This window comes from Pelobates fuscus, chromosome 11 (assembly GCF_036172605.1).
Source record: "Pelobates fuscus isolate aPelFus1 chromosome 11, aPelFus1.pri, whole genome shotgun sequence".
Classification (NCBI taxonomy): domain Eukaryota; kingdom Metazoa; phylum Chordata; class Amphibia; order Anura; family Pelobatidae; genus Pelobates; species Pelobates fuscus.
The window spans coordinates 49,758,438-49,776,606 of NC_086327.1; the positions used below are offsets into that span (position 1 = coordinate 49,758,438).

The window sequence follows — 18,169 nt, forward strand, 5'->3', positions numbered from 1 at the left end:
TTAAAACCTAACTCGAAGTACAAATAGCACTACATACAGTATTCATGCATTAAAAAATAGAATTTCAACAATTAGTGTGTATAACAAGCTGTAGGTGTGGGTTGCAGTACTGTGGGAAAAATCTCTAAATCCGCAACTAAGAAGAAGAGTTTTGCAGCACATCAATCTGGTCTCCATTATCGATACTAAAACCCCTATAACTGGACCTGTATGTGCAAGTGTTCAATAAGCTGATTACATTCAGTCACTTCTTAACCCCTTAAGGACACATGACATGTGTGATCTGTCATGATACCCTTTTATTCCAGAAGTTTGGTCCTTAAGGGGTTAAACTAGATTCCAGATAGATGTTTTTATTATTATTATTTTTTACAGTGTATTTATTCATGGATGTGTACAATATCTACTAAGTATTCACCAAAAAATATATATATTTTTTTACATATGCATAATTTTGCTTTTTATAAAGGATGTTAAATAGAAGTGTGAGAAATGAAGATTTTTTTTTCTTCAAGTTTAGAATGTTATTTTATTTTTGTTATAAATATTATAATAGTAATGGTTTTACTCCGATAAGGCACAACCTTACGCCTAACCTAGACACTAAACTATCCCTAACCCAAGGCAGGGCTGCCCAACAGGTAGATCCCCAGATGTTGTAGAACTCCCATGATGCTTTTTCATTCTAAATGCATTCTAAAGGCATGCAATGCATCATGGAAGTTGTAGTTCAACAACATCAGGGGATCTACCTGCTGGGCAGCCCTGCAGGGCCTAAGGAAATATTCTGTTCAAATCTGTACAGATATCAGCAGATGGGTTTCCCAGTTAAAACAGTGGTATGTTGCTGCCATCTACTGGCTTTTTTAATTATTACATTCCCTGTAATAATGAATAAAGTAAGTTTTCCAGAGCAGTTACACTGTTATCAGTGCTGTGCAGCTGACAAAGCCAAGCACTAATCACAATCTACTTGGAGGCATGCAGGGAGACCCTGTAGGGTCTGTTCATGGTCTCCTGTGAGCAGCAGGAAGATTAGATTCGTCTTGGCTTGTTCGCCCAGTCGCTGAACCTTGGTGTTCTCAATGCATGTCAATGGCTGTATACAGAGCTCATTTTGAGTGCTGCATACAGCTAATCGGTCAGCCTGGGGCCATTAAATGTATAGATACCTGAGTCTCCCTGGTTTGGGTGGGATTTAACCTTAAAAATAAGATCTGTAGTGCGTAAAAAAAATGGGAAAGAACTTGCAAGATACACCCGAATAGGAAAGAAAATCCACAAAACTATGTGACACAATCTAAAACAATCGCAGAGAACAATCAGGTGTTTGCACAAACATTCTATTGTTCTTTGCATTTGTTTCAGGGATTTAACTTTGCTTACACCATGATCGAATTACAGTAATTTAAATGCCCACTTAAAGAGCTGTGTGTATGGCTCAGTTTGATCACTGCATACAGTTGATTTGTTAGTCTCAGGCCACTAAAAATGTCACCAGCTGACAGAGGGTGACTCCATGGAGGGAAGAGGGAACTAATCCTGCTCACAGCGAAACGTTGGGGTAAATTGACATGCCCTACTATCGGAGCTAAATCCCAGTCTAGTTAGGACTTACTGAAACTTGATTTACTAAAATTATGAAAGTGTTTAAATTAAACATAAATGAAGACTAGAAGGCACTTAGCATCTCAATATTTACTTTTCAGGGGATCCATTAAAGGAACACTCCAAGCATCATAACCACTACAGCTCTCTGTTCAAAAATAGTTGCACTTCTTGCAATGAAAGGGTGCCAGGATTTTCCTATTATCGTTTTGACTTCTTTCCTAAAGAATGCGGGATGTCCCATCCCCAGCATCCCATTTCTAATACGAACGCCCGAGAGCCTGAAAGTTCCTAAGCAGGAGCTTCTCTGCTGTCCACAATAAGAGGACATAGTCTTAAATTAGAGGGACAAAGGTTTAAAAATATCAGGAAGTTTTACTTTACTGAGCGGGTAGTAGATGCATGGAATAGCCTTCCAGCTGAAGTGGTAGAGGTTAACACAGTAAAGGAGTTTAAGCATGTGTGGGATAGGCATAAGGCTATCCTCACTATATGATAAGGCCAGGGACTAATGAAAGTATTAAGAAAATTGGGCAGACTAGATGGGCCGAATGGTTCTTATCTGCCGTCACATTCTATGTTTCTATGTTTCTCTTGGCTCACCAGAGCCAAGCCCTGCGATGCAGAGCATCGATTATTGGTTGAGAGAGACAGCTGACAGAGAGCTTCTTCAGTAAAGGCAGGGAGCAGTGACTAATAGACCTCATGTAAGAAGGCAAACAATTCTAAAATAACAATTTACACTAGGAAGATGACAGAGAGTTGCTGGTACCATAACCACTACACCATGTCGTAATGCTTTGCCTTCATTTTAAAGGCCCAGGAATAAAAAAATAAAAAATAAAAACCTGGAGGAATCTCTGTACATTCATATTAATTCACTTAGCACATTATATAAGTTCAGTCATATTTGTCAGACCAATATTTAAAATGTAACTGATTTTAACTTTAACTGCTAACACACTTTTCCCTTTGCTTTAACTTGTCAAGGACTTTGAAAATACTCCTCCTAGACCACCTCTCCCCAAGAACCGCCAGGCCATCCCTAGCCCTGGAATAGATGGACAGAGTAGAGGGAACAGTGACCAGGTGGGTACAATTCAGTTAATAATATGTTGGCCAGAGTAGAGTGTACATTTTAACTATGTTACGTGGATGTCCATTTCCTTTGTAATCTCAGAATTAATCCAGAAATGACTCCGCATGTGTCTGGTGTTGCAATAAATGTTCCACTGCATGTATGACAGAACTTTAGGATTGATTGGATTATTGAAGATTGGTTGATACATCTTGTCTGGTTAATGGTTTCAGTAGATGTCCCTTATGAGAAGATAACATCCCAGGGGAATTTATCTGCAAGAGATTACAAGTACACACAGCCACCATTTAATTTCTTTGATCACCCAACAAAAATAACATGCTTTTGTCTTCCTGGCAATTTCCAGCAGCAGAATAAACAAGACCAGTTCCATGAGCAACAGACTGATTTGGAACTCAAGGACAATGAAGGACAACAGGCATCGACTGCTGATGGAGGTAAGATGGCATTTGTATGTTTGAATGTGTAGTAAAAATCTGCCTTCTTAAAAATTTCATATTTTCTTGGGAACAGATTAGCTAAATATTCTGGACCCTCTCCAAGCTAAAGCTTCACTCCGCCCCTACAAGGTCATTCATGTTAATTATATCCAAGAGAAACCTAGCGCATGCATGATAATCACCAATTTCCATTAACAGAATGCTTCTCATAGAAAAATCACTCAAACTAGAGAATCGCTCTTGTAGAAAACCCTCCCAATTGTTTTAACATTGGGAATGTGCAACTAAAGGCATTTATAAATGTGCTGATTTTGCTTAAACTTGTCACTTTTATAAAATGAGACACAGGGGACAGCTAGTTAGCCATTAAAGGATCACAATAGGCACCCAGACTGCTATGTTTACACTGCAGGGTTAATCCAGCCTCTAGTGGCTGTCTCCCTGACAGTCACTAGAGGCAGCTTCTGCAATTTACACAGAGTAAATCGCACTTATCTGACGCTGGACATCCTCATGAAGTCCAGCGTGAAATAAGATCCCCATAGGAAAGCCTTAAGTAATGCTTTCCTATGGGCGGGTTTTAATGTGCGCTCTGGCCGCGCATGCGCATTCGGCTCCACTTCGGAGCTGACGTTGGCGGAAGGTGAGCTCACCAGCACCGGATTAAGAAAAGTGGCTGAAGGGGTTTTAACCAGTATAGCGCCGAGGGAGTGGGGCTTGCCAAGAGCCTATAGTGCCAAGAAAACTTTTTTTTTTTTTTTTTTTTTTTTTTGGCACTATAGGATCCCTTTAAGTAAGTTGAGATTCTAAGGGTTGTTAATAAGATCGGATTGCACCCTAGACAAGAAGCATGTTCAGTCACAACATCCACCTACTTTAAAGTAGGCACCAAGACCACTTCACCTCATTGAAGTGGTCTGGGTGGAGTGTCCCTGGCCCCTTAATCCTGCAGCTGCAAAACATTGCAGTCTTCAAAAGTTTGACTCCGTAAAATGGCGCTGGACATCCTCATGCCTTGAGGTGTTGAAAAGTCCCATAAGAAATCATTGGGTAAATTATTTCCTATGTGTGTGGCATTTGCCGTGCATGCGCATTAGGTTTCAGAATAGCTGTGATGTTGGCGAAGGAGGAGTCCAACCCAGCACCATGGGACCTCTGTGCTAGCGTCATGTTTGCAAAGGAAGGGTTAAAAACCCTTTATTCACTGACTGGGGCTGCAAGGGAGGGAGTTTGCAGAGGGCTTTACAGTGTTAGGAATACAGTTTTTTTTTTTTTTTTTTGTTAATACTATAGTGTTCCTTTTAATATATACACACACACCGCACAGAAAAATGAATAAATAAATATATATATATATATATATATATATATATATATATATTTTTTTTTTTTTCCTGTGCGTAGTTATGTACTTTCTAACTCCAGATGTTTGAGCAGACATCAGTTTCGTAATAACACTATAGGCAGTAAAGGAGAATGAATATTTAAAAGAAATAGATGGGTCAATCCCATTTTAAGTGACCAACCAAATGATCTAGCGTTCTAAAGTGTCCCTAATAGAAAAAATCGAAAATCACATTCTAAACCCTATAAAATTTTATATATGAAATGTAAATGGCGAAGAATTCAAAGTTACCGCTCCGCTATGTGATCACCAGGTAATTTCTTTGTGAACATGCCAGTGTAATGCATTATAAGGTTGGCACTTTTATTATTGGTAATACATGATCTAACATGCCTATAACATTCCCTTTTTAGATGCTGTAAAACCCAATAAGGATGCAGTAGACTATCGTCTGATTCAATCCTCCTGCCCGGTGTCCATTCCCAAAGGCCACAAGATCATTAAAGAAGTAAAGGTATGATAAAACTCAGTCCCCAGTTTGTATCTTCTTGGGTATTTAGTAATGGTAAAAATTAAGAGTAATCAGGTGTATGTTTACACAGTAGCTTTGTATGCTTTCATTTCTTTAACTTGGATGTATTTGTGAAATGAGTGAAGTTTGATGCCGGGTTGAATGAATGGGGATCTACAGGAGATTTAAGGCTGGCAAAAGCATCAACTATTTAAAAAACAAAACACAACAAAAAAGCTTGATATAAATTTTGTCCACCCATGTCTAATTATAAATCCTCTTTTGTACACCACTGCAAATTTCTGTGCTGAATATGGCCTGCAAAATAAATATTCTACTACTGTCAACACCACTAGTTACTTATATGTGCTGAATCCCAACTTGGATTCATGCGGTATGTTTTTTCTGTTTTTTCCCTTTCTTTTCTTTCTTACGTAGTATTTATGCAGACAAAAGTAGAGCTTGTAAATTGAAAGTTGCTTTTTCTCCAATTTTGCAGTCTTCGCCTCCCAGCATGGCAGACGTTGGCACTGTTAGGAAGCAGAGAATGAGTGCAGAAGAACAGCTGGAACGAATGCGGAAACACCAGGAGGCCCAGATTCATGAAAAACCAAAACCTGGCATTTCTACTCAGAGGCAGAACTCTCAGAGAGTCATTACAGCTACAATTGGAGGAAGGGTAAGGGAAACATGTCCAATTAAAAATCGTTGTCAGAACAATTGATCTCAAACATAATATGCCAATAAACCAGTAAAATTATTGGTATTTATATAGCGCCAACTATTTCCACTGCGCTTTATAAAATTATGCAAGGGGGGGTGATTTACAATAAATGAGACAATTACACAGTGAGACAGGAGCAATAGGTAGATGAGAGCCCTGCTCAAACAAGCTTACAGTCTAGAGGAGGTGTGGTACAAATACACAACAGGGCAGCAAGGGTGACAGCCACCAAACAAGGCGTAAAAGTAGCAGAACTGGAGGTGAGAGTGGACGTGGCTCTTTCGGAGAGCAAGAGACCTATATGGATAGGTATAGATACCTGGGAGTCCATAGCACAGCATTTCTGAACAGATGTGTTTTGAAGGACTTTTTAAACAATTTAAGACTAGGGGAGAGTCTGTAAGGGGAAGTCAGGCTGTTCCAAAGGAAGGGTGCCACCCGTGAAAAGTCCTACAAGCGTGAGTTGGCAGTAAGGGTGCGAGAAGGTCACTGGAGAAACCACGAAGGGGCAGATCTATGAATCAGTGAAGGAATATAAGAGGGGCTAGTGTTGGTTAGAGCTTTATAGGTGAGGGTTAGTATTTTGAGTTGCTGCCTAATAGGATACAAGAAGCCAGTGTAAGGATCGGCACAGGGGCGCGGTATGGGAGGAGTGACTGGTGAGAAAGATCAGCCTGGTGGCAGCATTAATTACAGATTGTCCACACGAAGTGTTGACGATCTCTATATTGATTTGGTCTGGAGTTACGTTTCTGGGAAAATATAGAAAAAAGATATTTTTTTTTTTTTTTTTTTTTCATTTAAGAGCACAAACCTGTTTTGCTATTGCTATAGTATTCTTCTCTTTAGATTCAGGGCCCCACCTAAATAAAACCTGAAAAAAATGTATTTATCTTTTTTTTTTTTTTTTGCGCCAAGATAGACCCTGCAGTCACTCAATCTGCCTCCCCCAATGGCATGCCAACGCTTCTTAATCTCCAATCCCGTACGCTCCTATTGGAGATAAGCTGTGAGGAGTGTGACTCCAAAATCAAAGCACAAGCGCCTCTAATGGCTGTCAGGTAGACAGCCACTGGATACATATTTAATCCTGCAACGTAAACATTGCAATATCTACTAAATAGCAATGCTTTACATTGAGGGGTTAAACTAAAAGACCACTGCACACAGACCAATTCATCACAATGAAGTGGTCCTTTAAACTTTGGTGTAGCTGGTGCAGTATTTTTGGCGGTTAGTAACATTTAGCTTAGCTTTTAGTTTTCAATGATGGGAAATGTAGCAATTAATATATGTTTTTCACACATTCTAAGTGTGTTTTATGTTCTTCCCTTTTTTATTTTGCTGCAACAGTAAAATGCATGTATTGAATTAAAATATGTGGTATATATTCCACTGTATACTTATCTATCGTTGTTCTTATTTGGCAGTTGAGGTCCTCATCATCTGATTCCCTCCCAGTTGGAACAAATTCTCAAATAGACAAAGCATCTTTGGAACAAAGAAAACCTGCATTGGTCAGGGTTACGGCTTCCTTTTATCCAAGCACCGCATCCACTCCACAAGCTGGAAAATTGGGAAGTGTGAAATCCAAGGTAGCTCCCCCTAACACACCACAGGACAGTAGACCCTCTGCCCAATGCAATGTTGATGAACCAACATATAGTCTGGTGATGGAACCCCAAGCACAAAGCATTACTTCCATGACCAGCCTTGAGATCTCTCCACTGACCAAGGTGACTCCTCCATTGAGGACAAGCAGTAAACTAGTCACTGCAGCTTGTAAGCAAGCCAAAAAGGATTTGCAAGATGGCAGCCATGAGAAACTGGAGGTAAATGAGAACAATATACTTGGACTGACTGAACAAATACCCACCTTTATTTTATTTTTTTCCAACTTAATTCTGCAGCTTATATATTAGGAGGCAACATACATTTCTGAGATTGCTTTTTTTTATTGTTAATATTTTTATTTATTGTATATGTACTTATTCAGTTTTTGTTTATTCCCCTTCTAGTCAAGCTCAAACCAAATGCACTCCCATCAAGGCATTTCTTCAGAAACCAAGTCACATGCCAGCACCCAACCAGAACTCGAAGTCCAAAGAAACTCTGAGCGAGTTAAAAAAGGGTCTGTGACTAGGTATAGTATTCAATATTAAATCACGTGCTATCCACCCTTTATCACATTGTAGAAGGTTGATAAAAAAAAAAAAAGCTGTGGTGAAAGAACAATAGAGTTGCAAACTTGGGACAAACTAGCAAAATGTATTTTAGGTTACATTTTGCACCTCTCTGCTTATTGAATAAACTTTTTTAAGCTCTGTCAAATATTTCACATATTGACTCATATGCTTACAGGCCTGTGTTTAAAACTAATTGTAATTATTATTATTATTATTATTATTATTATTATTATTATTATTATTATTATCGCAATTTATATAGCACCAACAGATTCCATAGCACTTTACAATATTATTAGGGGGGGAATTTAACTATAAATAGGACAATTACAAGAAAACTTACAGGAACGATAGGTTAAAAAAAGTTAAAAGTAGTTTTGCTGTGTTATGTCAAAAATATTTAGAATTTTTAAGAAGATCATGGGAGATCTCATTGCATATTAACTTTGGTACCCTGCTTATATATCTACCTTACACACTGATTACTTAGGTTTAGTAGATGGAAGTGGTACTATGTAAGTGCCCAGGTGATACGCCAGCCAAGAAGAAGAGTTGTAGCCAGGCACTCCAATTCACTTGTCCTTCTTCTGTGCTTCGCACATCAGTGTGCAATCTTTTTGTCTTTGTTACACCTGCTGCCTCTAACTGGGTAAGACGAGGGAATGAGGTGTGTACAGTACCCTATCAGAGCTGTCCTAAAATCTCCTAGATGATTATTGTATTATCTGATTCACTAAACATGGAATTTGACTTTCTCCAGGAGATTTTATTTTCGCATTCCTAACCCATATTTGTTACTGGGAAACAAATCCTATTTACATATTCAACCCACTTGAATAGCTTTTTCTTGGCCTTCTAGTGTTTTAGGTTGCCTCCTCCTAACTACTTACCTACCCTGCTGTGACACACAGACTTTGTTTCTAATATATGTTTCATACTATACTATGCACTTTCTCTCTGCTAAAAAGATATTCTGTTGTATTTTCTATGCATGAATAAAAAAACTTTTTTTTTTTTTTTTTTTTTTTTTTTTTTATGTGCAAAACCTTGGTGTGCCTTGGGATTATTTCTCATTTTTATTACATGTATATATCTGGTATGGGAACAGATTTCCTTCCTTTAAGGGCACCCTGTACCTTTTAAACCACCACACAACTACCCATTTTTCAGTAGAGCTCTTCCTGTAATTTTATGTCTAATATATGTTTTGCCTTTTAGCCCTAGCCCACCCCCTGGAGGAATCAGCAGACAGTCAGAAGAAGGTTACACCATCGAAATGGAGGGGGAACGTGAACGGATTATCAGTTTATCATACACATTGGCATCAGAGGCCTCCCAACTTAGCAAAAATATGACAGGTAACTGGGGAGCAGTTAAACAGTCTTTTTCTGCATGGAAAATAAATTATGTCATGATAAGTTGGTGGCTTTTTTATTTAATTTTTTTGTATCATATAATCATATATATTGTATGCAGTCAATAGACTGATGCAAACCTCTAATAGAACCCTTTGTGAAGGATAAACAAAGAAAATTAACTTAATTAAACAATGCCTAATTTTTAAAGCAGTTTTTAATACTTATCCTGCAAACTACAAAGATAGTTGGCTGTTTCCTTATGTCTATATTAATCTGTATAAAATAATACTGTATAAACTAAGGCAGGGCTGCTTACAGATATCTCACTCACTGTAATAAGTATTTATATTTTAATATGTTGGTTATGTTCGGCATAGTAAGTAACTCAGGTAAACTAGTCTTGTACTAAACTTACATGTGTCCAGAGTTTTGCTTGCAATGTACAGTGAGTGCGAACACTCCACATACTTTAAAGGAACACTATAGTCACCTTAAATTACTTTAGCTAAATAAAGCAGTTTTAGTATATAGATCATCCCCCTGCAATTTCACTGCTCAATTCACTGTCATTTAGGAGTTAAATCACTTTGTTTCTGTTTATGCAGCCCTAGCCACACCTCCGCTGGCTATGATTGACAGAGCCTGCATGAAAAAAAAACTGGTTTCACTTTCAAACAGATGTAATTTACCTTAAATAATTGTATCTCAATCTCTAAATTGAACTTTAATCACATACAGGAGGCTCTTGCAGGGTCTAGCAAGCTCTTCACATAGCAGGGGATAAGAATCTTAATTAAACAGAACTTGCAATAAAGAAAGCCTAAATAGGGCTCTCTTTACAGGAAGTGTTTATGGAAGGCTGTGCAAGTCACATGCAGGGAGGTGTGACTAGGGTTCATAAACAAAGGGATTTAACTCCTAAATGGCAGAGGATTGAGCAGTGAGGCTGCAGGGGCATGTTCTATACACCAAAACTGCTTTATTAAGCTAAAATTGTACAGGTGACTATAGTGTCCCTTTAATCCTATTAAATTGTTGTAGTGGATCTAAAATAACACACACTAATACATATTACAAGGTGAAATTGCACAAAGGGGATAATAATCAGGCATTGAAATAAAGTGCTTGGTCCATGTAATATCTTTAGACCCCCTTGGGGCTGTCTATGATGCCAGGAGAGTGCTTGCAACAAAGACCTAAATCAAGGAGCAAAAAAAGATGCATTGCAGGGTTGTGGAAATATATATATATATATATATATATATATATATATATGTGTATGTATGTATGTATGTATGTATCCTTTGTGTCCAAGGAACTAAAATGGTGGCCCAATCTACCTCTCAGTCATGAAAATTCAAAACGTTTGGGGATCCTGCTTAGACTTGGATATTGGCATGTTTATTCACCAATCTTTAAAATGTGTTCAGTGAGTCAAGAACTCTGACACCTTAGAAGATGCTCAATTACAATGGAGCGATTATGGAGATACACATCCATCAGAGTTAGGACTTCACACTCCCTACCTTGGTAGCCCGCCCACTGCCTGACGCCGTCCGAGAGTGACGATGACGTCATGGGTATCATGGGCGGAGACTACAGTGTTCAAATTGAGGCGCGATCTCATTCTCCGGTAAGCTCTTGACAAAGGCACAATGCTGGTGCCGAAACGCGCGTTGAGCTTTACCATAACCACTAGGTTTTTAACATAGGATGTCTAATTGCTTCGTGTGCATAGTAATAGGAGGGGGTGTCTGGAATACTACTATTAGGCTTTAAGCCAGTATTATGATGAATCATACTCCCAGCCCTCTATGGCAATAATTCAGTTACAGATTATTAGACAGAGTTGTATTAGACTTGGTATCTGCTTGTTAATCAGATGTGTTTAACCTATTTCCAATGGATCGCTACAGTGCTAGATTGGAATATTTGGTCCAACATTTGTAGTGGGACTGCAGAAGTGTCCTACTGGCTCATATTTTGACTACATAGCTAGATCAGATACCATTGCAGCCTCACCTCTGGTGGATAAAGTCTATCGCTACACTGCTGTACTGTGGTATTGGGTGGAATTTTTACTAGGACTACAGAAGTGTTCTATTGGCTTATATCTTGACTACACTGCTAGATAAGATACTACTGCCACCTCACTTCTTTATCTCCATTATACACCCCCAACCCCTTGTAAGACTCTGCCTTGCTTCTAAGCATTATACCTTATAGGGACATAAACATTTGTCCTACTTTATTGAGGTTACTTTATTTCTAAACTTATTCTGTAACTCCTCTTACTCACACCGCGAATAAACTGATTAATGAGACATTGTTGCACATATTAGCAACAATCTATATCTATCTCAGTTATCAATTAAAGAGCATACTGGTGTGCTGTACACAATATTTAGATAGCAGGAAACTAGACGGTTCCTATATACTGAATATATTTTTTCACTGTTTATACGCTTTTGTCACTATATTTCTTTGTTTATTTCATTTTATTCTCCTCAAGAGGAACTAATAAAATGTTAATTTATTATTATTTCATATATTTCACCTATGTTCTATACTGGCAATTGGCTGCCTTAGATTAATGAACAGCTTTCTTCTGGGTATAGGGACTGTTAACTGGGAGGACCTTTCTGTAATCCCGTTTCCCAGTCTCTTCATTTTCTAAATGTCAACAAAACCTGCCTAGCTTGCACCCAAAACTACATGTCTCGGGTGATATTAATGCAACATCCCTGCAGCGTCCACAATTACACAGACCTGTTTTAGCACGTTCACCTTGCCCCATGTGTTTTGTTGTAACATAGACTTCCTCGGGCACAATTAAAATAAATTGCTTACTAGTGGATCAGAGTTATACCTTTTTTTTTTTTTTTTTTTTTTTTTGGTTTCTACTCTACTTAAGACCTGAAAAAGGGTTTTTTAACAGGAGAGCAAAGTGTAGCTGTGCAAATCCCCATTGACCCTCTCTGTGCCACCTAATTGAAACAGTCTGTTGAGGTTATGGTACTTGGAGTTTCATTAGAATTAACTTTAAAAAAAAAAAAAAAAAAATTGTAAGTATGATCCTTTTATCACGTGAATAAAGTAAACTATCAAAATGCTTTTTTGACTTCAGCTATTGTAAGATTCTTTAGTCTGTTCTGTAGAATGCAAGAGATTGATGGCCTACACACATTACTCTCGTCTTCAACTGTCATTGTTTTTTTTTCCCCTTATTTAGCCGAAACCTTCGCTGATGATTGTGATGCAGCAAGTGATATCTCCGCTTCCGAGGAAGTTTATCCCTGGGACTTTTTTATGCAGGATTCCTATCCCAGCAAACAGCCTGAAGCTAAGGAGGGCTGTCGGTACAAAACCACTTCTAAATCTTCTTCCACAGAAGATAATGTGCATAAACTGGGAAATTGCCAGCAGAATTCAGGAGAAACCTGCACCTCTCAAGGAGAACATTTTGAATTTGACAAAGATCTTTGTAATGCTATCCCTTCAGAGAACCTTCATTATGAGAATTGGTGTGCTCAGAATGAGAATGGAAAATCCGATCACAGCCCAGCCATGAAACAGGAGAATACATCACTATCAAAGTGCAATGGGCAAGTGGGAACCTATGATTTCCTCATAGAAGATTTGCATTACCACCCATTGAGTTTAAACAAAGTATCCGATTATTGCAAGGAAGAGCGAGAGCCCATCAGAATCACTCTTCTCCAATCTAGTTTCTAGTTTTAAGAAGAACTGAATCTACAGCTCTAAGAAGGACTTTTACGTGAGCCTTAATGGTGGAAACAGAATGTTATGGTGGAGATGGTTTAATTTATGTAGCATTGCTAGAGACACGAGAAGGGAAGTGCTGGATGAAAGATATGTAAAGAATGTCAGAGGATGTAAATAGTATGTACATAATGAAGCTGTGATCCTTTTGAATCCTAAATTGGAATCGTAGATGCACTGAGGAGTTGAAATGTTAAACTTGTGAAATAAGAAACTTTTAGGGAAGAAAGTCGTACGCTAGACAGAGCTACACATGCAACAAGGCTAAAAGAGGGAATGGTATGTGATTTATAACTGGAGAAGATATTAATGAAGTTGCACTCGAAAAGGTTTTAGAGGAAACGTACTGCTAGTATTATTGTTCAAAGCCGAGGTTAAAGTTGATGTTTTCTTAACTTGCATGACTAGGGACAGTTGCACTATTCAGTGAGCAAAAGTAATGTTGAATAAGAAGGCTGGAATATATGAAGGGCTTCTCATCCTGCCTGAAACTAGTTGTTGGTTTCTTTTGTTTTTATTTTTCATCAGGCTATGGCCATTCTAGGATCTCCGCATAACTGGAAGGAAATATCTACCGAAATGTCTACCAGAATTATTTGTGTATTTTTTTATTTTTGTTTTTTAATGTACTGAAAAACTACCACAGTTGTCTGTTATCAGCTATATTATCTGTTTTTCTACAATTGTTTCTTAATCAAAATCAAATCTTCTCAGTTAGAGGTCAACGTGGAATGCCTTTATGAAGTGGAGGCCACCATTCATCATGGATCTGTCTGCCAAAATGAATGGTTTATTTTTTACGAAAAATTTCTTTTAATCCTAAGACCTGACTGGTCTGTATATTTTTATTAACTTTGTATTTTATTGCAGTGCCTTGACCAGTAAACTAGTGGTTTGTTATTTTGCCCTTTTGTAAAGGGTTTGTATAATTTTAATATGCAATCCATGCAATGTTATGAACGTGCCTCTTGGACTGGCTCTTACTGTGTATGCTGTCTGTCGTTAACCTGCCATTAAAACCAAATAGGTCAATCTATTGCTTTATTAGCAATACCTAACCATATAATGGCTGTAACCCTTTCTTATTATAAGCTCCACAACTTTCTTTTTTTTATGACTTTTTTTTTTTTTTTTGTAATAATCTTGTTGGAATCCACTAACCATTTCTGTTACTTTTTTTTTTTTTTTGAATTTCAAAACATGCAAAAGAAATGGGTTCAAAGCTTTAAGTTGTTTTTGTTTTGTGGTATCTATGCAAGACATTAATGTGCAAATAAAGCAAATCTGAATATATCTGTTTTGTGTTCTGTTATAGATTAATTTGAGAGCAAGCATTAAAGTGACTTGGCAAAAAGGATTTGTGACCATATTACTGGATTCCCTGTTTATTTTGATAAATATTTCTAGTAGAGATTGTAGCTCTATTAGTACAGTGATTTAGATGTAACATTTGTATCTTGTAATACCTTTTTTATTGGACCAACAGCATTTTTTAATGACAGGCTTTCAGGAGAACCTCCCATTATCAAGTCTAAAGCTTTAGACATTGTGGCACCTCCTACACTTAAACGCAGCAAGCGCCCCCAACTACCTTGGCACACCAAGCTGACTCAATACCTCCAAAAAGGCTCCAGAATTGCTGAATGCTGCTGGAGGAAGTCTCCCAATGCATTTGATTTTTTGATACTGTTGCTCATCAACCGCTTCTTCTCACCCTCTGTAATCGCAGTCTAAGAGATATTACTCTCTCCTGGTGCTCCTCCTACCTCACCCAGCACTCTTTTAGCGTTTCTTTCTCTGGCTCTGCCTTTTCCTCACTCTGTTGATGTCCCCCAAGGTTCAGTCCTTGGTCCCCTACTGTTCTCGATCTATACTGCCTCCCTTGGTAAACTCATCAGCTCCTTTGGCTTTCACTATCACTTCTATGCAGATGACACGCAAATCTATCTGTCCTCCCCTGATCTCTCCCTGTCCCTCTTGACTAGTGTCTCTGCTATTTCTAACTGGATAGCTGCCCACTTCTTTAAGCTCAACTTGTCCAAAACAGAACTTCTGGTCTTTCCTCCTTTAAGTGTTGCTACTCCCATTTCGGTCTCCCTCCATGTGAATGGTTCTACCATCCGCTCCACCATGCAGATTCGTTGCCTAGGTGTTCTCTTTGACTCAGACCTCTCTTTCACCCCTCATGTCCAGTCTATTGCCAAATCCTGCCGCTTCCATCTCAAAAACATTGCGCGCATCCGCCAGATACGGCTAAGGTGCTGGTCCATGCCACGGTCCTCTCTTGCCTTGACTACTGCAATCCGCTTCTCACTGGCCTTACATGCTCCCAATTTCCCACATTGCAGTCTATAATAATTGCGGTGGCAAGGCTCATCTTCCTGTCCGCCCGCACCTCCCATGCCTCACCCCTTTGTCAGTCCATGCATTGGCTTCCTGTAAGATATAGGGCTCAATATAAAATTCTGGTTCTTTAGAATTCTTGAACCTCTTTCTGGTGACCGTTGTACCGTGCCCTTGGAAGTTTTGAACAAGGCTCCCTGTTCTGAGATGGGAATAGCTGACTTTTGGTCATGTTGATTGTGGCGAACTGAACCTCGTCACGGGTTCTTGTAGGGGCCTGCTGGCCAGCCTCTTGCCTCCGGACTATGGGCCCTGCAATATACTTTGTCCAATGCACTTTAAAAGGCTCTGTTCATGTGAAGTATGTACTTTTGTACTCCAGACAGAGATACCGACCGTTAGCCCTAATTCTCTGGAACTGTTTTGGGCATGGGACCATCTGCACGGTCGGTCAAAAATAAGACTTCCAGGAAATTCCTGAACCCCTGAACTTATCTGGGTGATTTTTGGATATGTTGGTCACACAGATCAGGGCTATAGGGGTATGTAACATTTGCAGGGTTTTATGTATTTTATGGGTACTTTTTGGGTGTTTTAACCCCTTAAGGACACATGACGTTTGTGACATGTCATGATTCCCTTTTATTCCAGAAGTTTGGTCCTTAAGGGGTCAAAAAGGTATGTTTTTTTTTTTTTTTCTTCTGTGCTTGGAGAGAATTGGATTAGAATTAGACCATTACTGATCCAATTATCTCCCAGGCAGAGGGGAGGGATTGTGTGCTGTGTTTAGGAGTGTCATGCCTTGTAACCGTATTGTTATTGGTCTGTGAAGTTGCAAATCAGTCCCCCACAAGGTCCCTGTGGGTGTACCCCTTGCATGGGAATTGTCATATAAGGCAGAGTGTGGCTCCCATTAAACTGAGATTCATTTATCCCTTCATGAAGCCTTGGCTCATGTTTGGGGGATTGGAGAACTACATTCACTCTAGGGATTGCTATATCACAATACTCCCCTGAGTATAATCACTAGCTTTTATAAGAGCTGTTCCTGCTACGCTCTTTGGACTAGGAGAGGTCTACCCACTGGAAGCTGGAGCCCGATCTTGGGTGCAGGGTGGGTGGAGGACGGTGAGATCCCCAACCAAGCTGCAGCGGTTCGTGGGAGTCTAAGGTGGTTATGATGATCCAGTACAGTGCTTATGGTGCTCGCAAGTACAAAGAAGCAGCGATTGACTGAGGTACTGAGTCGGGATGCCAGGTGGTCCGTCACATTGATCTTCCAACCATGATTTTGAAGAAATTGCAGACACATTTGTCCGTGACTCAGTAATGTATCCTTGTTTTCTGCCAAGATCAAGATGTTGTCTAAATAAAGGAAAATGGCTATGCCCTTTTTCCTGAGTTCTGTTATTAAGATGACAAGCACCTTGGAGAATGTACAAGAAGCTGTACTTAGACCAAATTACAGGGCATGAAATTGGAAGTGACCGTCTTCTACAGCAAATATGAGGTATTTTTGATGCTGGTGAGCGATGAAAATATGGACTTAAGCGTCCACCAAGTCTATGGATATTAGCCACTGTCCTGGGAATGCTGCTTTTATGATTGATTGTAGAGATTCCATCTTGAATTTGTGGACGTTTTGAGATCTGTTTAGTCTACTTAAGTCTAGAATTGGGCTCCATCCTCCTGTGGCTTTTCTTGTAAAAAAAAAAAAAATATGGGAGTAAAACACTCCCATAGTTTGTTGAGCCCGTGGTACTTGAATGATGACTCCCTCTTTTTGAACGGATGAAATAAATGTTTTTAAGGAGCTTTCTTTTTTCCTTGTCTCCTGGCCAGTTTGTTCTTCTAAAGGAGCGAAGTGGAGGTGCTCCGTAGAATTCTATAAGATAACCTCTTTGAATTATGTTGAGTACCCATTTGTCTTTTGTGGATTGTTCACATGCCTTTTGGAAAAGTAGTACCCCTACTCCTCCAGACTGGGAGGAAACCCAGTCATAAAGATCTTAGATTCTTGCGAAATGAGGAACCTCTAGACTTCCCACCTCTGGTAGATGACTGTCCTCCTCTCCATGTTTAAGATCTTCCATATTCCCTTCCTGGTCTATATGATCTGGTGTCACGAAAGGAATGAAATTCCCCATATCTTTTACAGCGAAAGGAATCTCTGGATTTACGATCTTGTAGTAAAAAAGCTCTTTTCTCTTCCGCAGCTTTTTTTTATGCCGTCACCCAGATTCTTTCCGAACAGCATATCTCCATGGAAAGGAAGGGCACACAAACTTGACTTTGATGAAGACCAAGATCTTGGCTATAAAGCTCTCCTGGCTAATACAGAGAGAGACCTATTTCTTGCCAGGGCTCGTACCACGTCTATTGAGGATTCCGAAGTGAAGTCAACAGCCAGTTTAATGTCATTAAGGCTTTCTAGAAGAGAGGATCTACTTCTGCCATCTTTAATATCGTCTTCCAAGTTATCAATCAAAATCTTTAATGCTCTGGATACTGAAGTGAGGGCTACTGCAGGGTGAAAACCTGTGCCTGCTGCCACGTATGCTTTAAAAAGATGATAGGCCATTTTCTTATCCATAGGGTGTCTGAACAAGCCTGCATTGTCAACTGGTAATGTGGTGTTTTACAAGTCTGACCACTACTGCATCTACCTTTTGGAGCAGAATCCCAAAAGCTTGAGCCAGATTTTCCAAACTGGTAGAGGCGTGAGATTCTGCCTTGTGCCGATAGCTTTTTAATCTGTATTGGACCATTCAT

At 39.2% G+C, this 18,169-nt stretch overlaps 1 protein-coding gene across 5 annotated transcripts in view; it reads left to right on the forward strand.

Annotated features, from left to right (window-relative positions):
• LOC134577864 (pleckstrin homology domain-containing family A member 7-like) overlaps positions 1–14,177 on the forward strand; it is a 97,148-nt gene extending 82,971 nt beyond the window's left edge. For 4 of the 5 annotated variants that reach the window (XM_063436773.1, XM_063436775.1, XM_063436774.1 and 1 more), the window contains exons 17-24: positions 2,599–2,697; positions 3,054–3,144; positions 4,906–5,006; positions 5,503–5,682; positions 7,158–7,559; positions 7,746–7,870; positions 9,132–9,271; positions 12,504–14,177. In XM_063436773.1, the coding sequence (XP_063292843.1) occupies positions 2,599–2,697; positions 3,054–3,144; positions 4,906–5,006; positions 5,503–5,682; positions 7,158–7,559; positions 7,746–7,870; positions 9,132–9,271; positions 12,504–13,006 (1,641 nt within the window). In that variant the 3' untranslated portion in view covers positions 13,007–14,177. The remainder of the gene's footprint in view (positions 1–2,598; positions 2,698–3,053; positions 3,145–4,905; positions 5,007–5,502; positions 5,683–7,157; positions 7,560–7,745; positions 7,871–9,131; positions 9,272–12,503) is intronic. The other variant, XM_063436776.1, reaches the window with a different exon arrangement.
• Positions 14,178–18,169: the final 3,992 nt, after the last annotated feature.